This window comes from Glandiceps talaboti, chromosome 15, assembly GCF_964340395.1.
Source record: "Glandiceps talaboti chromosome 15, keGlaTala1.1, whole genome shotgun sequence".
NCBI lineage: Eukaryota > Metazoa > Hemichordata > Enteropneusta > Spengelidae > Glandiceps > Glandiceps talaboti.
In genome coordinates this window covers 13,517,151-13,544,650 of record NC_135563.1, presented here as the reverse complement: position 1 = coordinate 13,544,650, position 27,500 = coordinate 13,517,151, and the positions used below count along the sequence as shown (strand labels likewise).

The 27,500-nt window shown below is 35.7% G+C and overlaps 3 protein-coding genes across 3 annotated transcripts in view; 2 read left to right on the top strand and 1 right to left on the bottom strand.

Moving 5' to 3' along the window:
- Nucleotides 1-2,908: 2,908 nt before the first annotated feature.
- Nucleotides 2,909-9,394, bottom strand: LOC144446472 (protein farnesyltransferase/geranylgeranyltransferase type-1 subunit alpha-like). Its single transcript, XM_078136239.1, has 7 exons — nt 9,229-9,394; nt 8,688-8,802; nt 7,864-7,968; nt 7,037-7,309; nt 6,828-6,890; nt 6,068-6,242; nt 2,909-5,624 (listed from the first exon to the last, which is right to left on the bottom strand). Exons 1-7 carry the CDS (start codon nt 9,386-9,388, stop codon nt 5,523-5,525), a joined length of 993 nt encoding a protein of 330 aa, XP_077992365.1. The 5' UTR covers nt 9,389-9,394; the 3' UTR covers nt 2,909-5,522.
- Nucleotides 9,395-10,412: 1,018 nt separating this feature from the next.
- On the top strand, nt 10,413-21,752 carry LOC144446459 (N-acetylneuraminate-9-phosphate synthase-like). The gene is made up of 6 exons (XM_078136224.1): nt 10,413-10,636; nt 15,166-15,381; nt 16,554-16,808; nt 17,687-17,846; nt 18,164-18,270; nt 20,478-21,752. Exons 1-6 carry the CDS (start codon nt 10,505-10,507, stop codon nt 20,664-20,666), a joined length of 1,059 nt encoding a protein of 352 aa, XP_077992350.1. The 5' UTR covers nt 10,413-10,504; the 3' UTR covers nt 20,667-21,752.
- A 4,754-nt stretch (nt 21,753-26,506) lies between these two features.
- Nucleotides 26,507-27,500, top strand: part of LOC144446412 (bifunctional UDP-N-acetylglucosamine 2-epimerase/N-acetylmannosamine kinase-like) — a 40,582-nt gene continuing 39,588 nt past the window's right edge. The window contains exon 1 of the mRNA XM_078136169.1: nt 26,507-26,548. The gene's annotated coding sequence lies outside the window, so the exon portion shown is untranslated. The remainder of the gene's footprint in view (nt 26,549-27,500) is intronic.

Here is a 27,500-nt window from a genome sequence, read left to right as displayed (position 1 = left end):
TATGTGATGAACAGATACCAGTAATCTTAAAACTGATGAAAACTCTCTCTTTATTATGTGACTAATTAAGTCACAGCTGAAGTACTAGTATGAATGTAATGGAACGTAGATAATCATGTTACAGAGATTCTAGTAGTAGTTGATAAGTGTTAATGTTAAATAGAGTTAGCTAGTAGTTGAGGCATGGTATCAAAATGTTCATGATACAGCAGCACTTTGAGTAGATACGTCATGTCATTCATGACTCCACCTTCACTGGACTGCTCCTACTTAGACAACACTTTAGGGTGCCCCATCACAGCAAACCTTACAGACTAAACTTTGAGGTCTTCCTGTTTTCTTTTCTCCTGGTCTCTGATTTTGTAAAGGCATCAAGTTATTGCACACCAGGATAAGTGTCGTCTCCCCCCCCCCCCCCGACATCACAATCTACCACAATTACATATCATGATGCAAGAAATATTTGATTTGTATGTCTTGTGTTTTGAGAAAGTTGTTATACACCACACCCACCTGTTGAATGACATCATCATCAGCAGCAGCAATATAAACAACAATCCAATGGCTACTGGAAAGAAATTGTTTACTTTCTAAGAATACCTTTTTAGTAAAAACCAAATATTGTGATCTTACAAAGTGCGTTGTTGTTTTCATACTGTTTATTTGATATATATTTTAGGAAATGTTTATGAATAAATTATATTTAGCCAGGTTTGTACTGCACATTATTTTTATGTTTGTATATTGTATTATGTATTTAATATAGTTTTATAGTATTTTTATCTATATTATTATTTTCACCACTGTATAAGAAACTTATCTACTCATGCTGCCAAGTGAGAGGTCAAAGGTCGTCATATTCAAATCAATCTGAATGCAAATTATTCAGTTGTGACATTTTTATCAAAGTTCAATGATCATGTTCTGTCATTGAAAATTGTCCAGGGATCACTGCTTTTTCACTAAACGAAAGAGGACAAGAGGAAATGGCTTTCCTTCAGTATAGTGTTATTTTCCCAAAAGTTAAAATTAGTTGCTGATAGTTAAATAGCTAGAAGATAGGTAGTTTAATCTTTGTAGAAATTAGAAGTAGGCTCTCGTTAATAGTATAGTATAGACAGATGTGGCTTGAGGCATCATGTGTTGTTAAATCAAAATACTTTGTGAAGACATAGTTGACGTTAAGTTTACCCTTTGTAAAACCACAGTCCCCTCTATCTGAGGAATTGTGTTGCAATCTTGTATGGAAATGACCATGGATACACACCATCCACAACACAGTTAGGTCAATCTGTATTCAAGTTTATGTTAATTATGCAAATGTGTGTTCTGCATCTGGTATTCAAAATTATGTTAATTATATAAATGAGTATTCTACATTTGGTATTCAAGTTTATGCTAATTATGAATGAGTATTGTTCTGCATCTGGTATTCAAATTTATGTCAATTATGTGAATAAGTTCGACATCTGGTATTCAAATTTATGCTAATTATGTGAATGAGTATTGTTCTACATCTGGTATTCAATTTTATGCTAATTATGTAAATTAGTACTGTTTTGCATCAGGTACTCAAATTTGATTACTTGTTACCAATAGGGAACATTTGTTAGTATTGTGTACTATAATATAGAATGATATCATGTTTTCACATCAAAACACAGTAGTCGATCAAAACACAGTAGACGACAACAAATGTTGATATACTGCACTGCAGGACTATTTAGACGGATTAAGACCCTTCTCTTTAGCTCAGTATGTTACTTGTATTTTGTGTATGTCATCATCAGCACCTTGCTGACTTTACTCGTGTTTTATGACACGTCAGTATATGACCCAGGGTCATAGGTCAGATAAGGTGACCCAGCATCACATATAAGATATGATGAATTATGATTAGCTATGGGCCTATTATGATGGAAGGGAAATGTCCACACAGTGTCACCTGAGTTTGACATCATATTGTAGTGATCTTAGTAACTACAAAGTATCAAATGGATAGTATGACCATTTGTAGACATTGATTTGATATTGTTTTGTTACTCTGTAACCATTCTGATGGTGAATAGTCAGTTGGATATCTGTAATGAGATGTATTGTTTCCCTTTTACAGAGAAATGTTGAAATAAAACGTAATGGTCTATAGAAGGGAAAGTTGGCAAGAATTTATTATCAACTCAACATTACCACATTGCCGTTTATAGTATCAGATGTGTATAGATATAAACATTGCATACCAGTGTGTTCTCTAATGAAAGCCAAATTTTGTTGTTGTTAGTAAAAATGAGAAAAACTGGTATTACTTGTGAGAAACCACATAGTAATGAGAATGGAGAACGCCAAATTTTGGTACGTCCCTACAAATTGCGTGCGTCAGTGGCTCGTCAAATTGGCTGAGAGGGCACACTATTGCATACATGTATTGAACAGGTGTACCAGATATGTATTTATAAACAGGAATGAAAGCTACTAGATGTTAACATGATATGGCTATAACATTTGTCTATTGAAACCTATCCCAGACAGTGCTCTCCAAGTGAGACAAGGAGATATGAAAGATTATTTGACCTTTTGACCTTGTGATGCTCTACCTTGATTTTTTTTTGTTCTAAATAAACACAGTTTATTGAGTCATGAGTAGTTTGTGTAACTGACTGGATAGTGCAGTGAAATAGTATCAAACCAGATGATGTTGATGTGGATGATGAATGTGTGTCGGAATCTGTAAAGGAGAAAAAATGTGGTAGGAATCCATATAGTGTACCTGGAAGTTTTTGGCTGAGTATGATATGCACGTATGTATGGAAATGCATACATAAACATGCTCACGTACGTACACACACACACACACAAATATACCAGCCATAGGAAAATGAGAAGCACAATATATAAACAAAAAAGCCATTGATTTAATATTTCATACATTCTCATCTAGATTTGTACAATTTCAAACTGTACTTTGTACTTTAATATCAATTCCTTCATAATAATGTCATAATTTTAGGAATGTTATGTTCACTATACTTTAGGCTAAAGCTGCACTAGCTGTAATTGGAATGTGTTTTTTCAATCAGACAACTACAATGTTTTCGCAGAGAATTGTTCAAACATCAATAATATACTAGACATTGTACGTGTCAATTAGACATCAACTTATCCAGGCTGAGTTGCAATCACGTAGTAGTACTGATTTTAGGGAGTGGACCTAAAAATCACTTTTGATTGGATATATTACACCATAATATGTGTACAGCTACACAAATATGTTACTCACAGGTGATTTGATACTGTTCAGGATGTACAATATTACGACATTGTATCTTTAAAAAGGTTTCAAAAAAAATTTCTAGTTGCACCTAGTGCAGCTTTAACATGGCATAAATGAAACATCGTACGAATGTACTCAACGGTAATACAGATGAAAATCTAGTGCTGGTTGTAATATAAATGGTAACGACCACTAGCAAAGTATAAACATATAAACAAAGCTGAAATGTACACAAAATTATATTTTTACAATATTTGCATTAATACTATCTATTTGAAGAGCAAATGAAAGTGGGTTACTTGCAGGTAAAGTAAGCTCTTAGCTGGACTATTTCATCATTACCTTGTAACACAATTGTGTATAATTAATTGATGTAGACATTGAACGATATCAAAACATCACAGTACAATACATATGGTTCAGAAAATCCTACTTTTGGATATAAATTCTAATGACTAGCTACCTGGCACATTTCTTGTGCATCTACTTCATTATGTGGGGCTACCTTACTGACTACTAGTCCCACTGCCAGACTGTGTGACTTGTGTTTCCTCAATTATAAGGCACACAAAGTGCACCTCAAGCATTGTCGCTCTCCCCATAGCAGCTTTGTCACTCTGGGCAAACTTCTTGCACTTGCATTAGAAAGATGCAAGTCATGAAGTCTGGCAGCGAGACTGTCTTTTTGAGTCTAAGCTTACTTCAATTGCACGACACTTTCATGGTTGAAAAGATACCAAACCAAAAGTCATTTTTCTACTTACACCAAATTGAAAATGTTCAATGGTTTTATTATCTGTGGTATGATTCACGACAAACAGAATTCAATTTCCAAAGTCTATTTTTGTTTGTACCTAAAATGGGTTCTATGATTTATACTGGCATACCTAGTTATGTTTAGACTGGCTATCTTACTGAAAATGGGTTGGTTACTGCCTCACTGTAGTTTCAGTTCAGTTGGAAAATTGACTGTAAATACTAAGACACTTGTCAGTCATTGGCTGTCCTAATAAGACAGTGAGTGCACGGAAATCATGCATTGCAATATAAACCATGTGTATAGAATCACTGCTTACATGATGTGCAAAAGTCACAATTGACTGCAGATGAGTCAAGGTTACTATGTTTCTTCCATTGAAAGCTTTCTTCACCATACTTTATAGTAGTAGACAGTTGCAGCTTGACTTTGTCATATGACCTTGGAGATAGAGGTCAAGGTCACTACATTTATTACCACAGCCGTCTGTAAAACTACACATCTCTATGTCTATCCATCCAGTTTCTGTTACATCCAAATATTGTATGATAAGTCACTTGATATGAAATGATGCCCTGAGGCTTGTCGATATTGATTATTGAACTGAAATATCTTGAAGTTATGCAATACGTCATTGAAGGTAAAATGGTTGTCTTATGCCAAAACTAAGTGCCTGCTGGATTAGAGATGAATGTTCAAAATGTGCTGTATATGGAGAATTGAAAAAATGTCATGACATTCTTGATAAAAACTGTTGCAGTGTTGGACATGTGAAGACCATTTCTAATACCAGTAGCTCCTGTGCATTTTGACTCTATTTTCTATTTTTGAGTGGAATCAATCAATAAGGAATCAACCACTTTGTACAACTGGAGTTCATTTCAGGAAGTCAGAAAATACTACACTGAGTCACTTTAATACCTACTACCATATCATACTAGTACTGGACCTAAATTGACTTTACAAGAAACAAGACTACATCACACTTACATAGAACAGTACTCTGTACAAGAACTTAGAAGCAAGCAACAATTATGGCTCAGTGATAAATGCCTCCCCTTAAACATCTAGATAGTGTTTTGATTCATAGGACTCGTAGTCACAAGTAGTCCCAAGGAGAAAGTTTGACTATATATTAAGTATTCCATGGCAAAACCAATCACATTGTACTGATCTTAATATTGCTTATTTGAATATGTATAATTTGAATATATATTAGCATATTCCCATAGCAACCATACAATGTCTTGGAAAATTGACCAATGTGATTTTACATGACCATTGCCCATTTGCATAATTTGAATAAATATTACCATATCTCATGGCAACCACAAGATGTTAAGGCACATTGACCAATCAGATTTTACATTCTTGATTTCCTGTTTGTGTAAAGCAGACACCAGAGGGAAGGTAAACATCTCAGAGCAAAGACTGTAAGCAGACTAGAGGTGACTTAGGATTTCATTGAACATAGTTAGATTTGACATTGTGAGAAGTTTATTCTGCTGTAGTGCCATATTTCAATGCTAGACTTCTTGATACATATGACCAATATTCTTTCCTAATGACATCAAACTTTTCTGCTAGGGATGCACACATCTGGGAAAGCAAAAAAGTAAAGTCGGTTTTTAATAGTGAACACTTGTCAGCATTCCAGTTTATCAAATTCCTTGGTATCTATATTCAGTGGTCAAGGAAATGACTTGGGACCAATATAGCAAAGTCAGAGGTCAAAGTTGTAAATGTTTACCTAAGGATTCTATGAATGACTACACATGTTAGTACATACAGTAATACATGCTGTATGTATACAACTTTTAACTCGGTAAACTAACAGCGAAATCTTCAATAGTCTTTTGAAAGCATATACATATATATGATAGATCAAGACATATAGAAGGTGAGATTCTGTGCATTATCAATTACTTTTACACTATATCACATCATCTATTCCTTTCACATGTTCGTGTTGTTTTTCCTGTGTCACTATATTTGTTATCTTTGTATAAAAAAGATTGATACGCAGTATCACTGTATCTTACCTCTGTTGCTTGCTTTAATGTGTCTTCTTTATCACAATTTCCAGACTCTATCATTGCATCATATATATCAATCATAAAGCCCAATAGATGAGGTGATCTGATTTCTCCTTCGTAAAGTCTTTGACAGAATTCCATTACACCTGGATAGCTGTGCAATTCTTTTTCAGATAAAACTCTGGTGAAAAAGATTTTTGAAAAAAAAGGTTGTTTATAGCTGTTACAATATATCATCTTATAAAGGTGATGTAATGAGTCTTTGGGTACACTGTTAGTGACATGACAACTGATGTCAAGGGGTATGTTCGAGTATGCATGCCCGGAGAGCCTTGGACCATGGGGTAAGACAATTTTGAAGGGTCAGGTCAGGTCAGGTCAATCCACAAGCTGCACTGTCTCTGCGTGGAAAGTCGATTTGGGAGCACCACAAAACGTGACATCATGTGGTAATCGAACACAACTTGGGGCAACTTTATTAGGGGCCTGGAGGCTCCCAGGGTTACATAATTGAACAAACCCTTGTACAGCTCCACTCCCCCCTACTATTTAATATGTTGTCCTTGTAATTGAGGCACATCAACTTTTTGTTGTCAAATGACATGACATAAACTGCACAATCCATAGTGCCCTCTAGTGGAACATACTGCAGGCACAACATCTGATGTTGCATGATATGACTTTGAACTTCTTTGCAAGAATTAAACATTCACATACAATTTTCTACACTATGCTATTTTCCCTTAGAATTGATACAAATACTCACCCACGTAAATAATTCCATGCACTCTCATTATTTGGTGCTTTTTGAATCATATCCTGGGCAAACCTGCAATTAAAACACGCCTCTCTGTCAGTCTAAATATTGAAGGTGCTCAAATACATAAAATTCTGTGGGGATGCCAAAAAAGAGAATGAAAGCAGATCATGTGATGAACACATGACCAGCTACAGAGTAGGAACATTTGTACTTACTTGACTTCTCGTTCCAAGACTTCATCTGTAAACTTTGTAGTATTGTTGATGACGTAATATCTCTGGTTCCAAGCCGAATTATTGCGTAGATCCTTCAGCAGCAGCATGTTGACGTACTCTAGTTCATTTCGCCACACACCAAAGTGGTGTAGAACCCATTGTCTGTGAGACCAAGCATGGTAATTCTTGGAGTCTTGGTCAAGAACACTCTTAGTAAATGCTAACTCATCACCAGGGTCACTCAACCATTCCACTACAATCTTACGATGATGCCTAGAAATAAAAATAGTGCCAATGACATTGCAGTACAACTGCATAGTTTCAAAATACAGTATAAATATATACTACAGTATTGGTTATACCAGTACATGTTTCCTTACTCAATTTCAGCTATGAGAAAGTATTTTTACTTGGTGTATTTCAGAGAAATGAACCGTTAAAATGATTCCCTTGCCGTGCATATAGTGTACATATGTATTTGTCTTCACAGTATATGTATGGTACATGTGTGTATGTGTATGAGTATGTGTCTGTGTGTGTTTCTGTCTGTCTGTCTGTGTCTGTGTGTATGCAAATGTGTATGCCTGTCCAGTTTAATCAATAAAGTTGTATAATTCCACTACTGAATTTCATATTCTTACACTACTTTCTCTCTACTAGGTTTCTTTACAATATATCAATTTTATGACTTCTAGGTTCTTTACATGTAAATCATATATGTACATACATAACAAAATATTCCTCTTTTTTCATTCAGAAATTTGTTGTCATGTTCACCACTGTGCTAGCTGTACCCTAGTTTTCTAGTTTTTATGGTACTAACTTACCAGACTTGGTAATTTTTCTGATGATCTTGGATGACATCACTTATATATTGGAGTTCTTGTTTCAAGTCCTTGTCCAATGATTTCAACAATACTCTTCTATAATGCCTAGAGATTAAACAACACACTTCACGACATGAAGTTAATTTGTCTCAGACGAAATTATAACTAAGTGTGTAAATGATCGTAATTTTAGTACTGTACATTGTATCAGAAACCCTCCACCTGGTGGAGGGTCTATGATTGTATACTGTAGTGTTTTCAAATCATCCATCCCTAGTTTTGTGATAAGCTATTTGTATCTTTTTCCTTGTCCAAATCAATTATGATTGTCAAAGGTATTACAAATGGAAACCAACACGATAAATAGAGAAAGACAGTTTTTACTTCAGTCAATTTCTACATCAAATAAAACTTAAGTCATTGTCAGGGTAATCTTACAAAAATGTTTTGGCTTGCATTGCATAGTTAATGATATTATTTTCCTCTGAAGAACATACTTTTTATTTTTTTGAAACTAATAATTTAATGGAGTGTCTAATGCCACTGCAGTGGCACTAGCCATTCCTCACTGGAGAAATCAAATAATAGATTTCTATTTGGTGTTTTAAGGTAAAATGGAAGCATTTGAAGAGTTCTGTGTGATTTACTTGTTGGGAAATGTTCAGTGATAAGAAATATCATTGCCCGGGGTATTGTGGGTGGTGGCACTAGCCGTTTCAGTGAGGGCCAGCTACTGACACTGGGGTGGTACTAGACTAGGCCATAATTGAACCTAACAAAAAATTCATTAAATTCCATGGGGCAGTATATGTGACAATTCTTACCATACAGTGTAATTTGCAGGATTCAATTCTGCAGCATCAGTTGTTAGTTGAAATGCTCTCTCACTGTATTCATCACTTTTCAACACAGCACGAAAATAATCGTACACATCTCGAACTGGAAATAGAAACAGGAAAGATATTAAATATCATGTTATTGTTACTAACATCTTCTCTCCCCCTTACCAAGTTCATAAATTTCTAAGTTGATATTTTTAGTGAAGTGATCAATTTTGTCGTTTATGTTCTCTCTAAATTAGGTTTTACACCCACACATCATAGAATCTGTACAGTGTACTGTGTACATACATGATTTTGAAGGTCTAGGAATAAAGGCCTTCATAAAGGTCACTTTTAGTTTTGGCTTTAGTTTGTTAGATAATCAATCTACCTGCTTCATTCTCGTTTGTAATCCTTGAATACAGTACATCGTGAATCGACTCAGCGGTTCTCGAGTACATGAACCTACAGTCGTCTCTCAATCAGTCGAGATGCCAAGCACGTACTGTGTAGTACAATCGAAAAATAGTGCAACGTATCTTACATCTTTCAGAGTAAGCGATTTGTACCACTGGAGTTGGTCCGTCGTCTTGTGGTACAGGTACTACATCTTTCCATTCCTGACGATCACGATACAGTTTCACATCATCATCAGAATCAGTGCTTACATGCTGCTGAGTCCTCGCACTTTCCGTCTCGGCCATGTTGGTTTGTCGAGGTCAACATGGGGTCAAAGTAGGCCCTCTAAGTAACCAGATATTTGCGCTCTACAGTTAATATTGAAACAAACTTGCAAACCAGTAATTAATTAAGACATCTACATAAACATTGCCGTTAGTATTTTCCTTGAATGGTATGCAAAGTGATAACGTTCTTGACTCCATTGATAAACAATGTAATATTTATATTGTAATAAAATAATTTATGTATTTACAAATGTTCATTCATACAACTGGTTATATTTACAATATCAAATCATTACAAGAAAAATGTTGCTAAAACAGTTAGTGAAATGATGTAAAATAATAATCTAATGATTGGTATAATATAACACTGTTAATGATATAAGTCACAATATAATGAATTACTTTATTCACATACAATAGGCCACCAGCCTAAATGTGAGAGGTGACTTCCGGCATATATTTGCATTTCAAATATCTATTTACAGTCAAATATTTGTTAAAATCCCAATTTCTGGAGCTTCATGTTGTAATGAACATTTGCCGTTTTCATTGACATGTGGACAAGAAAGGTAAACAGATTTTACATTGTAATCACAGATTAGATTGACACCTCAAAATTCCTGTTTTTAACTTCTTTCTCATTTGAAAAGAAATATATATTTTGATAAATTACATATAAGAGAGGCACTTTCAGATTGTGAAGATATGCTACACAGATGTCACACAGTATATAACTATTTTGGTAACTATCTAGCTCTCAATTCAAAAAGTGGACATCAAAAACAGAAATGAAATTCATGTTGATGCAATATTGATAGTTGAGGCATATACTAGTAAAACCAATTTTGTAATAATGATATACATTCAAATCAAAATTTTTTGTCGAAAAAGGTCACTTGAAGACAACAAATTTAATATAATATGGGCGTGGCACTACACTGTTGTAACAGACGGCTGCCGGGGTTGGTGAACGTGATCTGTGTCTTTATTCACACCGACTTAAATGGTCTGAAAAGTATTTAAACGCTACAGAGGGCGCTGTCACTGAAAGTTCTCTGTATCTTCCTAGGAGACACTCGTAGTCGTAGCACAGCAGACATCACTTGACTTAGTATAAAAATATATCTTCTCAAAATGCCTCTAGAAATCGAGATAGCACCCGGTCGCATGATCGGCGGTAACCATCCATGTTTCTTTATCGCCGAAATCGGGCAGAACCACCAAGGTGACATCAACATAGCCAAGCAGATGATTCAAGTTGCTAAGGTTCGTAATAACATTTTACTGTACATTTATACTACAACTCGTGGGTGTTTGAACACGTGTCACTTTCTATTTCTCGAAACTTTAAATGACCTGCCATTGATAACTATTGTACATAATTACGTTATTCATAGGAACACTGCCATGCACATTGCGTGTCTGTTTTTAACTGTCACAGGGAACGGATTCAAATTTTTTTCCAATTTTCCCTAGCCACACCTGTCTCACATGTTACGTAATCAGGAAGTAGCAAACGTCGGTGACGGATCAACTCGTCCCAATTTCAACTCGTCCCATTTCAACTCGTCCCACTCAACTCGTCCAATTTTCAACTCGCCCCAATTTCAACTCGCCCCATTTTCAACTCGCCCCAACTCTTTACAATATAATTTACCTGTGCAAATGATGTACCACTTGCGCTGTAAACACATACTATTACTACAATACTAAGTTGCGTTAACTAGGGAGAGGAAACACGTCTCCAAAACCCGTACGCGCGGAAGTCGTAAAGCATGTCAGTCACTAATATTCTCCCTGGTTATTATCATTATTATTTCTTATTTGGGTTGTAAACATTAAGTCCTAAAAGTGTGAAAAGTGATATTCCATGACTGAGGAAAGTTGTTGTGCTAGTATAAGTTCTAGATCTACCAAACACTTAGCCAAAACCCACACCACTTTCTGCTACGAAATGTTACATTTGCTACGCTTCAACTGGCTACGTAGGTAAAATCATGTAAATGTTTCGGTCTCCGTACTTCGAGTCCATGTATCGTTTACATTTATAAACATTTCCTAGTGTTGTTGGGGCGAGTTGAAAATGGGACGAGTTAAAAATGGAGCGAGTTGAAAATGGGGCGAGTTGAAATTGGGGCGAGTTGAAATGGGACGAGTTGAAAATGGGACGAAGTGAATCGCAATCGCAAACGTCACCTGTGATTGGATAAGCCGTGGTAACTAATAGCCAACTTCAAATCCTTTATATTGACAAATAACATTCTCAGAACAAGTCAAACTTTTACTACATTTCATTTGAAGCTAGTGTAGATCGGTGTCCATTCATTAACCAAGCTACAAATTATGCTTAGGGACCGGACAGAATTTACGGCAGAGGGGGGGGCCTGGGGAGAAATTGGGGGGGCCATGAAAAAAATGGGAGGCTTGAAGGGGGGGCCATGAAAATTCTCATGGTTTGTAAGGGGGGGGCCGCGAAATATTTTGTCATTGAAAAAAATTGATATGTTAGAAAATTTAGCATTGCACTTGATATTGAGATAGCACTTGATATCGCCTTTAATATTGAATGTCTACACTTTCATTTATGTATTAAAATGGAAGTGTGTACGTTTGTATGTACCTATTTAGTGAAGCATGAAAACACTACTCAAGATTAATTTGATACACCCTGAATTACTCTTATATACTCCAAGTTGTTCACACACACACACACACACACACACACACACACACTTATACACACACATATGTATACATACATACATACATACATACATACATACATACATACATACATTTTAGCACTGTGGAAACAGGTTCAGTGTGTAATTACCATCAAGGATACATATGTGTGTGTGTGTATATATATATATATGTGTGTGTGTGTGTGTGTGTGTGTGTGTGTGTAAGAACTTCAAGAGAGCAACAGAAGTCAGTGATTGAAAAGAACACAGGTGGTGAAAGTGAAGAGGAACTGTGTGACAGTGAAGAAGGAGATATTGTTTTAGAAGAAATTCGTAGTGATAGTGACACCGATACATCAAGTACTAGTGACAGTGACAGTGAGAGTGACAGCGAATCAAATGAGTCTAGCCATCAAAAAGACCAGGATGGCTCCCTTATTGTTCAAACTAGATCAGGTAGACTGGCTGGATCATGGAAACTTGCCTTTATATAAATTCAAGATTATGAATAAAGGGATTGTATTGCAAAGGCTATTCATCATTGACACTGCACTTCAAGCTTAATGTGAATGGTTTAGAAAACTGTGAGTAATACTCATCTGATCACTGTACAGTGTATTGAATACAATTCTGAATTTGCTGTCCCCATCATGAAGTCACAAATGCCTGACACTATAGGTTTAAATATGTATGGTTTTGGAACTGAAAGCATATTGATTACATCTAAGTATTCCACAACATTCTGAATTTCTTTGCACTTTCATGAAGTCACAAATGTCTTACATTTACATGTGTATTGGTAATGCATTTGGTGTAGGAAAGTGAAAGCTATATTTGTCAGACCTCAGTGTGCATAAAATCCTTAGTTTGCTAGCACTTCATGACATCACAAATGTCTGACATTAGATAGTTATTGTGTTATGAGTATAAATAGATATTTGAATACACTATGTAGGTGATGTGATGTCCTTAGATACTCCCCACAAATGTCCCCGCTACAGTTTTTCACAAATCACGCATGTGAATGTGTGTTTACTCTGTGTCTGTGTTTCTGTGTATGTATCAGTGAATGACAGTTAAAACCACCACATCAAATGCCTTGGTATTAAGTGATGACTACTTATGGTGTCTAGTTGGGAAATAAACAAGATTATACCACATGTGTATGATTACATGTATGGTCAAAATGTTTTATTTTGTTTTGTTTTCTAAAAAAATTCTTCTACAACTACTAAGTTGTTTGGGCTGAAATAGTAACATAATAGTAGTACCAAAAGAAATATTACAGTTGTGCTACAGTAACAAAAAAATTTGTACTCTTTTTAGTTATTGTATACGTAGGGGGCAGGATATTGTGCACTTTTTTTCTTCTTTTTTTTTCTTTTTTTTTGGGGGGGGGCCATGAAATTTTTATACTTTTGAAAGGGGGGGCTGTGAAATTTTGGTCACAGTGGATGGGGGGGCCAGGAAAAAAACCAAGTCAGAGATAATTTCTCCCCAGGCCCCCCCCCCTGCCGTAAATTCTGTCCGGTCCCTTATGTTAGGGGGCCAAACAGTACTCCCCAACTCCCTAGCTTTAATACAGATACGTATCTTTTATCAAGTATTCTTCATTTTTCCACACTCTTGAAAAAAAAGTTTTATGGGTATTAAAAATTTAGAAATAAAAGTCAATATTCTGTTTGAATAATAACATGCATTCTGCAATTTAAACACCATGAGACAATTGACTTGTACATTTGTGAAATAATTATCAGCCTTCTATAACTAAAAGGAGAGTGAGTTTGAATCATTTTGAAAGTATTAATTTTGAGTAACTAACTCATGTTGAATGATTTTCAGAAGTAAAGTGCAATAGAATGTATATAAACTCAATGAACTAGGCACATAGTACTAATAGACCAGTGCAGAGATATATACATTACAGAAAGAGATTTATTGACATTGACAAGGTCATAGGTCATAGGTTATTATTGATTCACATGTAGCCTGTAACTAAATACTCTGACACGTATGTCATTTATTTCACATGTTCCCGGTTTCTTGGTCTTTAAGATCACCCAAATTGTGCATAAAGTTAAACGTGACCTTCAGTCAGTTTTTTAACCTTACCTCGCTAACAGCTTAATTTTTATGGGAAAGAAGAAACCCATAAATATCTATAGTTTAAATGTGTAGATCTTTTTTTTTTAGAAGGTTATAGCTTGCTATAAAAGGCTGACACAATATCTGCCACGTTGTGTTTGTGTGAGCTTGTGTGGCAAGCGAGTGAGCGAGCAAGTGAATGAGTGCACGTGTGAACCTTTAATTGAGGTGGGGGGGCAGAGGATAAAGAAGGGTTACTTTAAAATTGTTTTGATATGTCAAGAGGTTTCAGAAAAAATGTTATAATTAAGAAGGGGTAGAATTATATACTGAATGTCTTTTATGAAAGACAGAGAAGACCCCTATTTCTTAGCATATTGAACACACTCAATTTCTGAATTCAATCCAATTCACTAAAGTAGAATTTGTTATTTGTGGTCTATTTCTGCTGAATTTGTTTGTCATATTTTAGTAAAACTAATGTTTTTGACTTTAGAGACTTGTAGACAGAGAACCCTGGGTTAAGAACATATCATACCTGGGTTTTACATTTACTAATTCACAAGTTACTTGACACTCAAATGCTAAGTAATACTGCAGTGTTCTACATGCATAGTGCACAGCATACTTGTTTCTATGTATAAATACTACATGACAGTATGACCTTGACACAGTCTAATTTTACACAGACTACTCGGTATGAGATGCTTCAAAAGTTTAATAAGACACATACCCTTGTGTGATAAAAAAGAAAATTACTAATCAGATTCTTTACTCCCTATTAATTGTTATGTATTGTATATACAGGCTATCCATGGGGTAAAGATATCTTCAGATTCAAACCCAGTGTTATGCATTACCCACAAGGCAGAATACATGTATTTCTTTAGAAGACCAAATATAGCAACTGGTGAGGTTCCAATTACCCAACCCTCCCTGGTCCCCCCCCCCCCTCAAAAAAAAGAAGAGAACAAACTTGTAATTGGTATTAATATTATCTTTCTCTCTGTCATCTACACTTAACAGGATGCAGGTGCTGATTGTGCCAAATTCCAGAAGAGTGAGCTGAAACATAAATTCAACAAGGCAGCATTGGCCAGGCCTTACAACTCTCCTCACTCTTGGGGAGCGACATATGGAGAACATAAAGAATTCTTAGAATTCAGTCATGACCAATACAGGGAATTGAAGGCTTATGCAGATTCTGTTGGAATAATACTTGGTGCATCAGGAATGGATGACGTGAGTTCAAGACGTGTATAAATTTGGTCTGAGATTCAGATTCACATTGGAGGACTAATATGACACTAGTCTCATATTGAGTCTCACATTCAGCCTCAGCAGACCCATCAGCACACACCTACACAATATGCCCTCTAATGATAGCCAAATTTTGTTGTTGTGAGTCAAAATGATACAAACTGACATTTCTTGTGAGTCACCACATAGTAAGAGATAGGGGAACACCAAATTTGGTAACATATGTCACTAGAAATTGTGTGCATCAATGGCTTGTCAAATTGGCTTAGAGGGCACACTGCCCCAATAGGATTTTCATCAAATGAAATGTGTGTGTGTGTGTGTGTGGGGGGGGGGGGGGGGGGGGTATGTGTGGGGGGGGGGGTGGGGGTGGGAGGGTGGGTGGATGGGTGGGTGTGAGTGTGTGTGGGTGGTTTGGTGTTACGATCCTACCAATGCTTCACAATTCTAATAAAGTGACTACCACGTCACCACTATTCCACACATGACACAGTCTTGATCAGTTTTAATATTTATGTTAATAAACATTTGCCAAACCTTTCATTTATCTCTCTGTAGGTATAGTTGTAATCATTATTTGCATACCGATAATTTACCAATGAACATGTTACCACTACAAACATATGTGACACTGTCTGAATGAATTTAATTAAATTATTTAATGGGTATTTATTTTGGATTTTTAATTTATAAAACAATTTTATCATGGCTTTCTACTTGGAAAATCAACGTATACCAAGTCTATGTTTGTAACTCAAGTAAATGTAAAATATTGATAAATAGTGTCAAAAGATTTGTTATTGTACATACAGTAACAAACTTTTTACACATTTTTTAGCTCTCATTAAAATTTTGAACTTTGTTATTCAATAGTTCAAAAAATGACGACTTTCCCAGAAGTCCTGGCTGTTTTATTTGATGAAGCTGGAAGCATTCTTATGTAATAAGCCAATCACAGTCAAGTTGCTAAAAATCATGTGACCACCTTCTTAACCAATAGGATATCAGCATTTAGATAATTTACATGTACTTGTAGCAACATGTATTTCATATGCAATTTAAAGAATAATGAGTTTGCATTTTGGCATAGTACTTTTCCATATTTTGTAAATCTTAACTGTTTCTCCTTCAATATTTTTTTCTTTTCCTTTTAGAAAGCAGTCGATTTTTTAGATGAACTAGGAATTCCATTCTTTAAGGTTGGGTCTGGTGATACGAACAACATGCCATACTTAGAAAATACTGCCAAGAAAGGACGTCCAATGATTATTTCATCTGGTATGCAAACCATGAGTACAATGAGACAGGTTTACAAGACAGTTAAACCAATCAATGATAAGTTCTGTTTCTTACAATGCACTAGTGCGTATCCACTGGAACCAGAAGATGTTCATCTTAATATTATAAAGGTAAGATACAGGTGTACAAGATAGTTAAACCAATCAATGATTAGTTCTGTTCGTTCACTAATACCTTGTTCAGACATAACCCCCCCCCCAACCCCCCGGAACACAGTTATGCAGACACTGCACCAGTGTAAATTTACCACTGAATTCTATCAACCTACCAACTTTGCCTGCCGTATGCTATGCTAAAACTATGTACAGCATGTGACAGGCAAACTTGGTAGCTTAGAAGAATTCAGTTGTAACTTTATGTTGGTGCAGCACCGATGTAACTGTGCATGCCTGAACAGGGTATTAGGCAGTGCCTATCCCCTTAGAACCAGGAGATATTCATCTTGATATTATAAATGTAAGAATCATGGTGTGCTTTGCTTTTACTTTGTGTCAAATATTTTCAAACTCGGCTCTCACAGTTTGATTTGTTTGGACACAGCGTAATTACCTGAAAATCAAAGTTATTCAAATCTCTCTAAGATTTGCCATATGAAAGCTTGTTCCATTGTCCTTCTGAAATAATAAAAGAAATTTGGAGTTCACCAACTTGCTTTGAAGGAAATTGTCAATCTTTCATTTCCTCATCGAGTAAACACAGTGTTTGGTGGCCATTTTGGATTCTAAAATGACTTAATTTGAATATCATTATTTCAGCCACTATTTTTTACCTCATTTTTTTCAATTTTGAATTTTGAAAGGTTGGAATTTCATAAACAAAGTAACAGCAAAAGATTTAAACTTATTTTTGAGGGGTGTATTACATTAACAGCCATCCATGAATCCAAACTAAGCTTTACTGTTGTACATTTAAGCCAGTTTTATCAAGGTCTGACATGTCAACTGAACTTCTAATGTGTTAATATTCCTCACTTCTATACCCCTCTCAGCAATACCAGAAGGAATTTCCTGATATACCTATAGGGTATTCCGGACATGAAGGCGGAATGACAATCACCTTAGCAGCAGTTGCTATGGGTGCTAAAGTAGTGGAAAGACACATAACTATGGACAAAACATGGAAGGGAAATGATCACAAGGCATCATTAGGTAAATAGTCAAACATTTTTTTTAATAATTACAGAATGACGGCCATATTTGTAAAACTTCAGAATATAAATGAATAAGTTGAAATGTTAGGGGCTGTGTCTGAGATGAAGACCAGGTTACTCCTGAACAGAAAAGTCAAAGTTCATACAATTATAAACTTTAAATTGGTGAAATTAATTACAATGGTGAGAGAAGCTGCACACCATATGTTACACAATTCAAATGTTTATTCATCATTTCAAACATGTCATATGGCTGTTATAATGTTATTGTTCGTATCTCACCGTCTATAATTGCTTGTGTTTGTTCTCTTCTAGAACCAGCTGAACTGAAAGAATTAATCGCTGAGATCCGTGTAGTAGAACGAGCTATGGGAAGTACAGTAAAAGACCTTCAAGCCTGTGAAATGGGTACTTTTAACAAGGTAAACTCACATTCTTGTAGTCTGAGAACGTGAGACAACAAGTACGGCGTTGATTTGGTCCCACACTCTGTTTCAATGTGCGAGTGAAACTTTGTTTTCACCAGAATAAAGAGGACATGAGAAAAATAATCCTACACACCAATGGTCTAAGAGTGAATTTCTCACACTTGTTTAGGGAATTTTTGTCTTGCATTTGTCTGTGGCTTGCATGAGAGAAAAATTGCCCGATTCATGTGAGATATTCCAACTAAGCCTATCAGGGATGTGAGATTCTATTTATCATACAACAGATAAAGCATGTCTCTCTGTAATGTTTGGAAACATTAGCACATAAGGTCGGCCCTTTTTAATTTTATGTTTCTCACCAAAAATAATGAGTTGGTTGTGGTTAAAAAAATAGAAAAAAAGTTAAAAAGGAAATGTATGTGTCCATGTTGTTGATGCTTTCAATTGATAATCATATTTTAACATTCTGAATGACTTAGAAATGATAATTAAAGTTAGAAGAAAACTTTGAATCATTTGTTAGCACAACTGAACTTGTTCAGTAGTGCTATAGGGATCGCCCGGCGTCTGTCTGTCTGTGTGTGTGTGTGTGTGGATGTGTGTGTGTGTGTGTGTGTGTAAACAACTTAAAGTCAAAAACCGCTGAACCGATTGCCACGATATTTGGTGGGTCCATTACTTTGGGTGTCTAGTTGGGAAATTGTTCAAATCAAAATGATCGCATCACAGGTGTGTGATTTGGGTCAAAAAATGTGATTTTTGGTCAAAAAACTTAAACTCAGAAACTACTGGGCAGATTGGTGCGAAATTTGGTGGGAACATTCTTAAGGTGGTGTAAAGTAAGATTTGTTCATGACGGGATGATTCCATCAGTGATATGCAAATTAGGGCTAAAAATGTGTCTTTTTGGTTAAAAATCTATAATTCTAAAACTACTGAGCAGATTGGGCTGAAATTTAATGGGAATGTATCTAGGGATGTATGGACGAAGAAATGTTAAGCTTACCATGATTCCATGAGTGATATGCAAATTAGGTGTAAAAATGTTCATTTTTGGTCAAAAACTTATATCTCAAAAAGTACTTGGTCAATTAGTCTGAAACTTGGCGAGATGTTTCTGAAACTGTTATTCTGCAGATTTTTAAAAAAACATTTTGACAAAATTGGCCCTAGCGACCATGACCACGCCCTTAGCAACAACCAAATGGCAGTATATTTTGGTCAAATAACAACATCATCTGGTAAGCAAGTGAGTAAACATTCAAAAAATGTATGCAAATACCCTAGCAACCATGACCACGCCCATAGCAACAGCCAAACGGTGGTGTATTTCACAAAGATAACAACAGGGTTTAATAGATAATTGAATAAACATCCAAAAAATGTATGTAAATTTGCATAGCAACAAGACCACGCCCATAACAACAGCCAAATAATCACGTATATTGCAAAGATAACAACAGGAATAGAAAGACAGATGAATTAACATTCAAAAAATGTATGCAAATACCCTAGTAACCATGACCACGCCCATAGCAACAGCCAAACGGTGGTGTATTTCACAAAGATAACAACAGGGTTTAATAGACAATTGAATAAACATTCAAAAAATGTATGTAAATTTTCCTAGCAACAAGACCACGCCCATAGCAACAGCCAAATGATCACGTATATTGCAAAGACAATATCAGGAATTCATACACAAGTGAACAAAAACATACATAAATGTATGCAAATATATCTAACAACATGACCACGCCCATAGCAACAGCCAAATGATAGCATTTATCGTAAAGATAACAACATGGTTGGATAGGCAACTGGATAATTATTCAGCAAATAAACACCTATTGTTAGCATAGACTAGCATATGGATAAACATTTTAAAAACTACAGTTGTGCTACAACGCCATTGGCGGTATTTTTTTAGTAAAGCTCCCAAATTTCAGCAATATACAATGATTTTGCTCAGATATGTGCTTGAGGGGTCACCATCGTACAATGTGATGTTGTGAATTTTTTCCTAATAATCCTGCCATAGAGGGCATCATTTTAAAAAAAAATTATTTTACCGGATTGAAGAAATCTAGGGTTGGCCAGGTCATGAGAAACATATAGAATTACTGAGTTAGTATGGCTGCTCTAACATGAATTCATGAGTACAGAAAATAAAATTGTGTTATATATATTATTATTTTCAGCTTGGTAAAAGTGTAGTAGCAGCCTGTGATATCCCAGCAGAGACACCATTAACCATTAACATGCTAGCAGTGAAAGTAGCTGAACCTAAAGGCTTCCCTCCAGAGCGTATCTATGAACTTGTCGGCAAGAAACTATGCAAGTCTGTGGAATTTGATGATTCTATACTAGAAAGCAACATACAGTCTTAAATGTTGTAACACCATGAATGTCACAACAGATATAAAGTTTATTTTGGTTTGACAGAACATTTGTAGACACTGTTTTTGTTAGCTTTTTGGTCATATTTGAAAAAAACAACAACAATCCTTTACTTATTTCTCTGTCTCTTCTTTCATTATTCCCTCAAATCATGTGCTGCTCCTCAGTCCTTGATGTCACATAGTGCACAATGTGAGGCTGATTACTATTTATTTATGTTTATTAAAGGGGCACAAGCTGAGCTTATAATGTTTTTTAGTTGGTGAAAATACTTCCAAAGTAAACTATTCTAATGTAATGTTTGTCTTGACACATGCCTTCAATGGCATTAAAAATCAATTTCTAGCATCTGACATAGTACATGTTTTCCTCAATATTTTAGTATACATTACTAAATTATGTCATCAAATTTAAATATTTTGACAAATACTGAGTTTGAGTTCTGCCAATAGCATGTGGTTAATTATATTTCTCAATCAGAAGTAGCAGACTATCGATAGCTTTAAATTTGCTGCAAAAATTGCCTTCCAAAAAAAACATATAAGCACAGCTTCAATATTCTTTTAATGAGTATTATTCTGATAATTATCATCAGTGTAGAAAATCCCTTGGCTTCGCTTCTTATGCAAAGTTACTCATATTCCCTTATGTTTTGAGTCAATAAACAAACTAGTCAGATTTATTGATATGCAAATTTGCCTACTTAGTATGCACTGATTTTGAGCAAAGTCTTAAAAGGTATTGTTTGACCTTTATTGCATGCTTGTACCGAGGCCAGTACATGTAAGAGACATAGTGCTAGATAAAAATGTCTGAATTCAATATCAATATACATATTTATTATTTTAATTTCATAAAACTCTCATCAGATCTCAGTCTCCACAATGCCAAACATAAGTACACTGTTTTACCCAATCCTTGTAACTGATTTCAAATTATTTAGCACATAATGGCACACAGTCATTGATAACAATATAAGTTATGCAATATTTATCAGAAAATATAGTCCTTTTTTTTTTCTGTGATTTTCTCTACTTTGTAACAGCTGTCAACTGTATGTTTAGCTTTTCTAAATAAATTGAAATGCTGACCACCAGAAGTATTGTACAGATCTTTTTTATACAAAGACATGACAATATTAGCTGCAATTTGGCCAAATTTAGCACAACTGACATGAAGTTCAGTAGTATTATTGTCATGGTTAATTGCTGTCAGGTTGTATCCCAGGTATGCTACTTATGCATAAAAAAACACAGTGCCAATTAATTTGATATTTGGTGGAGATGCTACTTTTAGTGTCTAATCGTGAAATTGGTGAAATCATGAAGAAACAAAAAATGCTGATTACGTTGGTCTGACAATTGTGGGCTTGTTTCTAGGGATATTGAGATAAAGCATTGTTCAAGATGTGATGATCAAATCTGTCATAAACAAATGTGATCTAAAAAGATGCGCTTTCGGGTTAAACATTTTGGTAGATTGGTTTAAAATTTGAGTGTGAATTCTAGGGATATGGAGAATCTATCAAGACAAGATGACCCCACCCCTTGTTTCGAAATGACCACTCCCCTCCCAGTAATTTACCACTCATGATTGTTTCCAAATGACCATCCCAGCTCTCCCACTAACTTACCCCCCCCCCCCCCAAAAAAAAAAGAACACCAAAGTGACACCCCAAATGCTGTCATTTGTAATTACCTTTCTTAAGAGAAGGTTATATTTTAGTGATGGCATGTCTATGAGTCAAATTCAGTATAATTTTGCAAACAACAAACTAAATATTATAACTAAATGTACTTTAATAAAAGCTTGCGATTGTAGCTATCCCCACTGTCGGCTGATAATAATGTTTGAGGATCAAGCTACAAGCTGACGCATGCCGCATGTTTTTTCTTTTTTCATTTGAAGTGAATGAATGCAAACAGAACTCTGCTTTAACAAATATATTCATACTCATTCGATGTTCATCAATGTGGTTGCATTAATTGCAGTCATCGTTTTCGATTGTGTTCCCGAAGTGACGTCACGATGTCCAAAATCTGCCCTGTCCATATGCAAATGAAGTACTTCCTGAAGTGCTCTGTGGCTGTGCCTGGAGTGGCTTATTTTCAAGCAATTTCTCGTTATTTTATACTATCACAAAACCCAACTTCCTTCATTTTTATCACGCTTTGGTTTTGCATGTACAAATGTACACTTTAAGTATTGAAATCTTCATTTGTACTGGATTCAGTCATCGTCGTAAACCACAGCCTCTTTTACGGCACCGTCCACGACGTTCGCAGTGTCGTGGAAGAAATACTGGTTTGCCAGAATGGACTCAGTATGTTAATGTTAAACTTTTTTAAACCAATCAAAAGTGACACATTTGTCAAATATTGGGTTAACGGTTTGAAGTGAAAGTAACAAATGACAAGAAAGATACACCCAGAAAGTAGTTGTTGAAATCGGTTCATGATATGCGTTTTACTTGTACCATGGATGTATTAGGAGATACATCCATGCTTGTACTGCTTCTGATTATCTAAATTAATTAAGACATAAGTCTGCTTCATTAGGTTTTAATAATGTTCGTATTAACCATAGACTCTCCACCAACGTTGGTGGAGGGTCTGTGTATTAACACAAGCAAAAATGTCACCACCGTCATAATAGGGATCGGATCCCGGGATCGGATTCTCAACACCTGTCTACCAACTGACGCATATTATGTGTTTGTAATTACATTTTGTATTAACAATGCTAAGCGAATGTCTGATTATAAAAATCAAATTTACTGTAACAAAAACTGACTTGGTCGGGTTTTTTTTTGGTAAATTGCCAGATTGTGACCCTCTACTCTATAATTATCACTTTATATAAAATGATAGTAATATTATACATAACGATCATGTAATACTAACTCAACAGGTTACAACTATATTGAATATCAGGCATGCAATGACCCATTGTGACCTAGGTCATACAATGAATAACACCAAATTACATTTTATGATTATGATTAAGTTAATACTACAGACGCACAACAAGCATCACAGCCATACTAAAAACTCTAGACTGGGAATCACTACAGAATAGAAGAACTAAGTCAAGACTCGTCACAATTTTCAAAGAAACACACGGAATCACCCCTACAAATATAAAACACCTTCATCAAGAAAACCAAACCAAACACAACACCCGTCAAACACAGAAGTTAAACTACAATACCATTCGCTCCAATAAAGATTGTTATCACTATTCACTATACCCACGTACTATACCTCTATGGAACTCATTACCACCAAGTACAAAAGCAGCAAAAGATGTGGCAGTTTTTAAATCACTAGTCAATCTCAATGTGGAATAAGGGAAAAATTGAAAGTGTGATGCATGACGAACTGTACGTGTATAGCCACATCTGGCGTTTTGTACAGTAATGGACAAGACAAGTGACAAGACAAGTGATACAATTTCCAAGTTATGTCATTTGGTGGTAAGATATCTGCATGATTTTTGCCATGCTATGTAGATCGTTCAGTAAGGAATTGTAATTTTCGTGTATTAATGTATAACTGTTGAACAGATTATTTTTCCAGTGTCTATCTGCTTTGTTTACTTATGCAATTTCTAGTTAATCAAATTATGGTTTACGTGTAAACTGATATTGACATGTATATGTGTCTCTGTTTGTCTCTGTCTGTCTGTCTGTCTGTCTGTCTGTCTGTCTGTCTGTCTGTCTGTCTGTCTGTCTGTCTGTCTGTCTGTCTGTCCTGTCGGTCTGTCTCTGACTCTCTGTCTCTGTCCCTCTGTCTGTGTCTCTCTAGCTCTGCCTGCATGTGTGTGTGCGTGTGAGTGTGTGTGTGTGTGTGTGTGTGTTTGTCTGACTGACATGATATCTCGAAGACACTTTCAACATGTTCAATTGAGCTGAAAATAACTTGGTCGATGTATTGATGATTACATAGCACTTAATTTCAGTGAGATTCCTTCCATCATAGAATATTTAAAAGTAACGGCTACAATAACAACCCCTTAGATTTCCCCACCCCCACCCCCACCCTCTCCCACAATTGCCCAATAATAATTATTATTCCTTTTATTCATCAGTCTCGCAAACCATAGCTGTTATTTCTTCCGCTACACTTCGAAATAAAAGTGGGGCGGCTCGTAAAGAACGGTGCCGTAAAACATGCCGTGGCAGTGCGACGATGTTCATTCCTGAGCATCGAGTATTAAACTTCCATGATTTTGAAAGGGGTTCTAACTATAGCATGTATTGACTGCTATATTGATCTTTTATTTTTCCATTTAAGTTCACAATATCTTTCCAACAGTTGTGGATTCAGCTCTTGGAAGGGCTATTCCCCTAAAAATCAGCTGTTTTGAAATTCTTTCACCAAGAACGTTTTGGTGTGTTTCTCTTTGCATGTATCTTATATCGAGGTCAGGAGCACACCGACCTTTATTTACATGTTTAACGCGTAAACAGAAGTAAACTGTGAGGACCTTCTGTATTTAGAAAGATAAACAATGTCAAACCCATAATTTATAAATGTGTGATATACACTGATTGTGTTTAATTATCAAGTAAATAAACTTTACTTCAATGTGTACGACGTCACTGTTTGGTGTCTGTCAACGTGGCATACACAGCACAGACAAGGAAAACACCTTCAGGAACTGGTCAGCTTCTCTGGCTGTGACTGACAACAGTCTCTGACCCCTCTGTAAAGCCCAAAATAGGATGAGCCCCCCCCCCCATCACTTTTTTTCTAAAATATGATGCCCCTCCCCATCATCAGATCTTTCAAGATAAATCATTGTGATTCAGAGAGTAAATGTTTGACCAAAATACTTTACAAGACAGTACTATCATGTGTGTATGTATGTATGTATGTAAGTATGTACGTACGTACGTACGTATGTATATCTCCTGTATTTATTTATGTATGCATTCATTCTTTCAATCATGTGATTTGTACTTTTCATTTCATTCATCTGTACATGAACCACAACACTGTATTATGTAAGTACTGTAGTCAAATTTCCACATACTAAGTATACTACAATAGATGAGTGCTTGTTTGATTGTACAATGTACATGGATACATAAATGTACTTAGTCTATTGTAATCAATACGACATAATATGACCAACAGGGTTCACGTCACATTTCTTTCACCTTTGTTACCATGGTAACCATAAAATATTTCACTTATATTGTCCTTGGATCCAACACTTTGTGAAAAATGGAAGCGCATCTTTGTATGTCATTGCGACTATATAGAAGAAAGGGTTATGTGCAATTTGAAATTATTGTCGGTTTACTATGGTAACCATAAATGATTACGTTAAACTTTGAGAAACCTTAGTGGGCATGTTATTTATGTGCCAGATAGAGTGTCGTGTCATTTGTTAATCTTTGACATATCCGTTACCATGGTATTATCAAATTGAGAGAGTACGCCACTTGATGCACCATGTGGAAGCGTTGACAGTAGGTAACTTCCAAATGTGAATTGTCATCACACTTTAGACGTCAAAAACGTTTCAACTGTGTGTACACGTACGTCCTACGTGTGCTACTTTTACTACTGGCCTGTTACATGTAAAACTCTGTTTCTAGTACATCTACTAATAGTTCTCCCTGACACGTGTTCGATCCCCACGCCCATTTGTACGTCATATAACGTGATGTTGGGTTGTCTCGAATTACTTTACTTACTCTGGTGGATGGCATCACTGAGCAACTGTTAGACGGTTTGATTTGGTCCTTACATTCGTCACGTACAAGGTCGGGATCCGGGACAGCTCGATGTCTACAAGAACTGCTTCAGAGCATTCAAATCCGACACAGCTTGAGGCAACCGGATATACCGGTGTTTCGGAGGTACGTTTAATACTAGATATTAATAGCATCCAAAGACACTTGCACGTACGTACTCGGACCAAACTGTTAACGGATGAGAGATATTTGCGTTCTGCAATTAACCGAGTGACAGGAACAATATGTATGTTGAAGGTTTAACGAAAGTAGCAATACACTTATTAAATATTAGAAGAAGCAGCTTACACACTTTGTCTAATGGTTCAATTTTAGAAGTGAGTTTACTAATTATCTAATATCAAATTTTCAGAAAAGGGGATGAAAGTGCCAAATATAGAAATATTGGTCTACGAAACTACCACAAAAATTCATTAAAAAAAACATTCTTGCAGTCCAGTGAAACTATACTTTTATACTAGATGCAATATTGTAGTGGTTTCACTACGTCGCTCTCGGTCCTACGCTAGAACCTTTGTTTTTCTTTACAAACCCTGTAAGAAAATAAAAAGTAAAACGAACAGTGTCGAGTCACACAAAATAAAGTACATACTATTACATGCAGAGGAATCATCGCTCTACTTAAATACGCGGCGTGGGATTGCCAGGCGACGTTGTTTAAATACTAGTAGTACCATGAATTGTCTCCACCGTTCATTCATTCATTCATTCATTCATTCATCGCTCGAATCGAATATATTTTGTTGATTCTCCATCACTGAAGAAGTGGTGTGTACAGTAGTCACCAGGCAATCATGAATAGAACACTTTCAACTCATTTTCATTTTTAAAATAATTAAAAGAAACAAGTGGATCTAATAATTGAACTTATATTACATTTAAATGGCATTTCAAGAAGAGGTCAGATCACTAACATCCAAATCGGCATTGCCGTAAAACGACTTTGTCGTAAAAACTACCGTCGTTGTTAAACCACCAGGCCTTTTTGCGACAACAGTGGAACATGCTCTTACTTTTCTGCGAGTCCAGAAAAGACTGGTATGTGAGAACATTTTAG

Bases quoted from the DNA above. Each gene is read 5' to 3' on its own strand.
- LOC144446459 (XM_078136224.1), top strand. From the start codon at position 10,505: ATGCCTCTAGAAATCGAGATAGCACCCGGTCGCATGATCGGCGGTAAC. The intron at 10,637-15,165 runs GTTCGTAATAAC...TACACTTAACAG, and splicing joins AGATGATTCAAGTTGCTAAG to GATGCAGGTGCTGATTGTGC. The intron at 16,809-17,686 runs GTAAGATACAGG...TACCCCTCTCAG, and splicing joins TTCATCTTAATATTATAAAG to CAATACCAGAAGGAATTTCC.
- LOC144446472 (XM_078136239.1), bottom strand. From the start codon at position 9,388: ATGGCCGAGACGGAAAGTGCGAGGACTCAGCAGCATGTAAGCACTGAT. The intron at 6,891-7,036 runs GTAAGTACAAAT...TTTTAATTGCAG, and splicing joins GTCTTGGAACGAGAAGTCAA to GTTTGCCCAGGATATGATTC. The intron at 6,243-6,827 runs GTGAGTATTTGT...CTTTTTCACCAG, and splicing joins GCATGGAATTATTTACGTGG to AGTTTTATCTGAAAAAGAAT.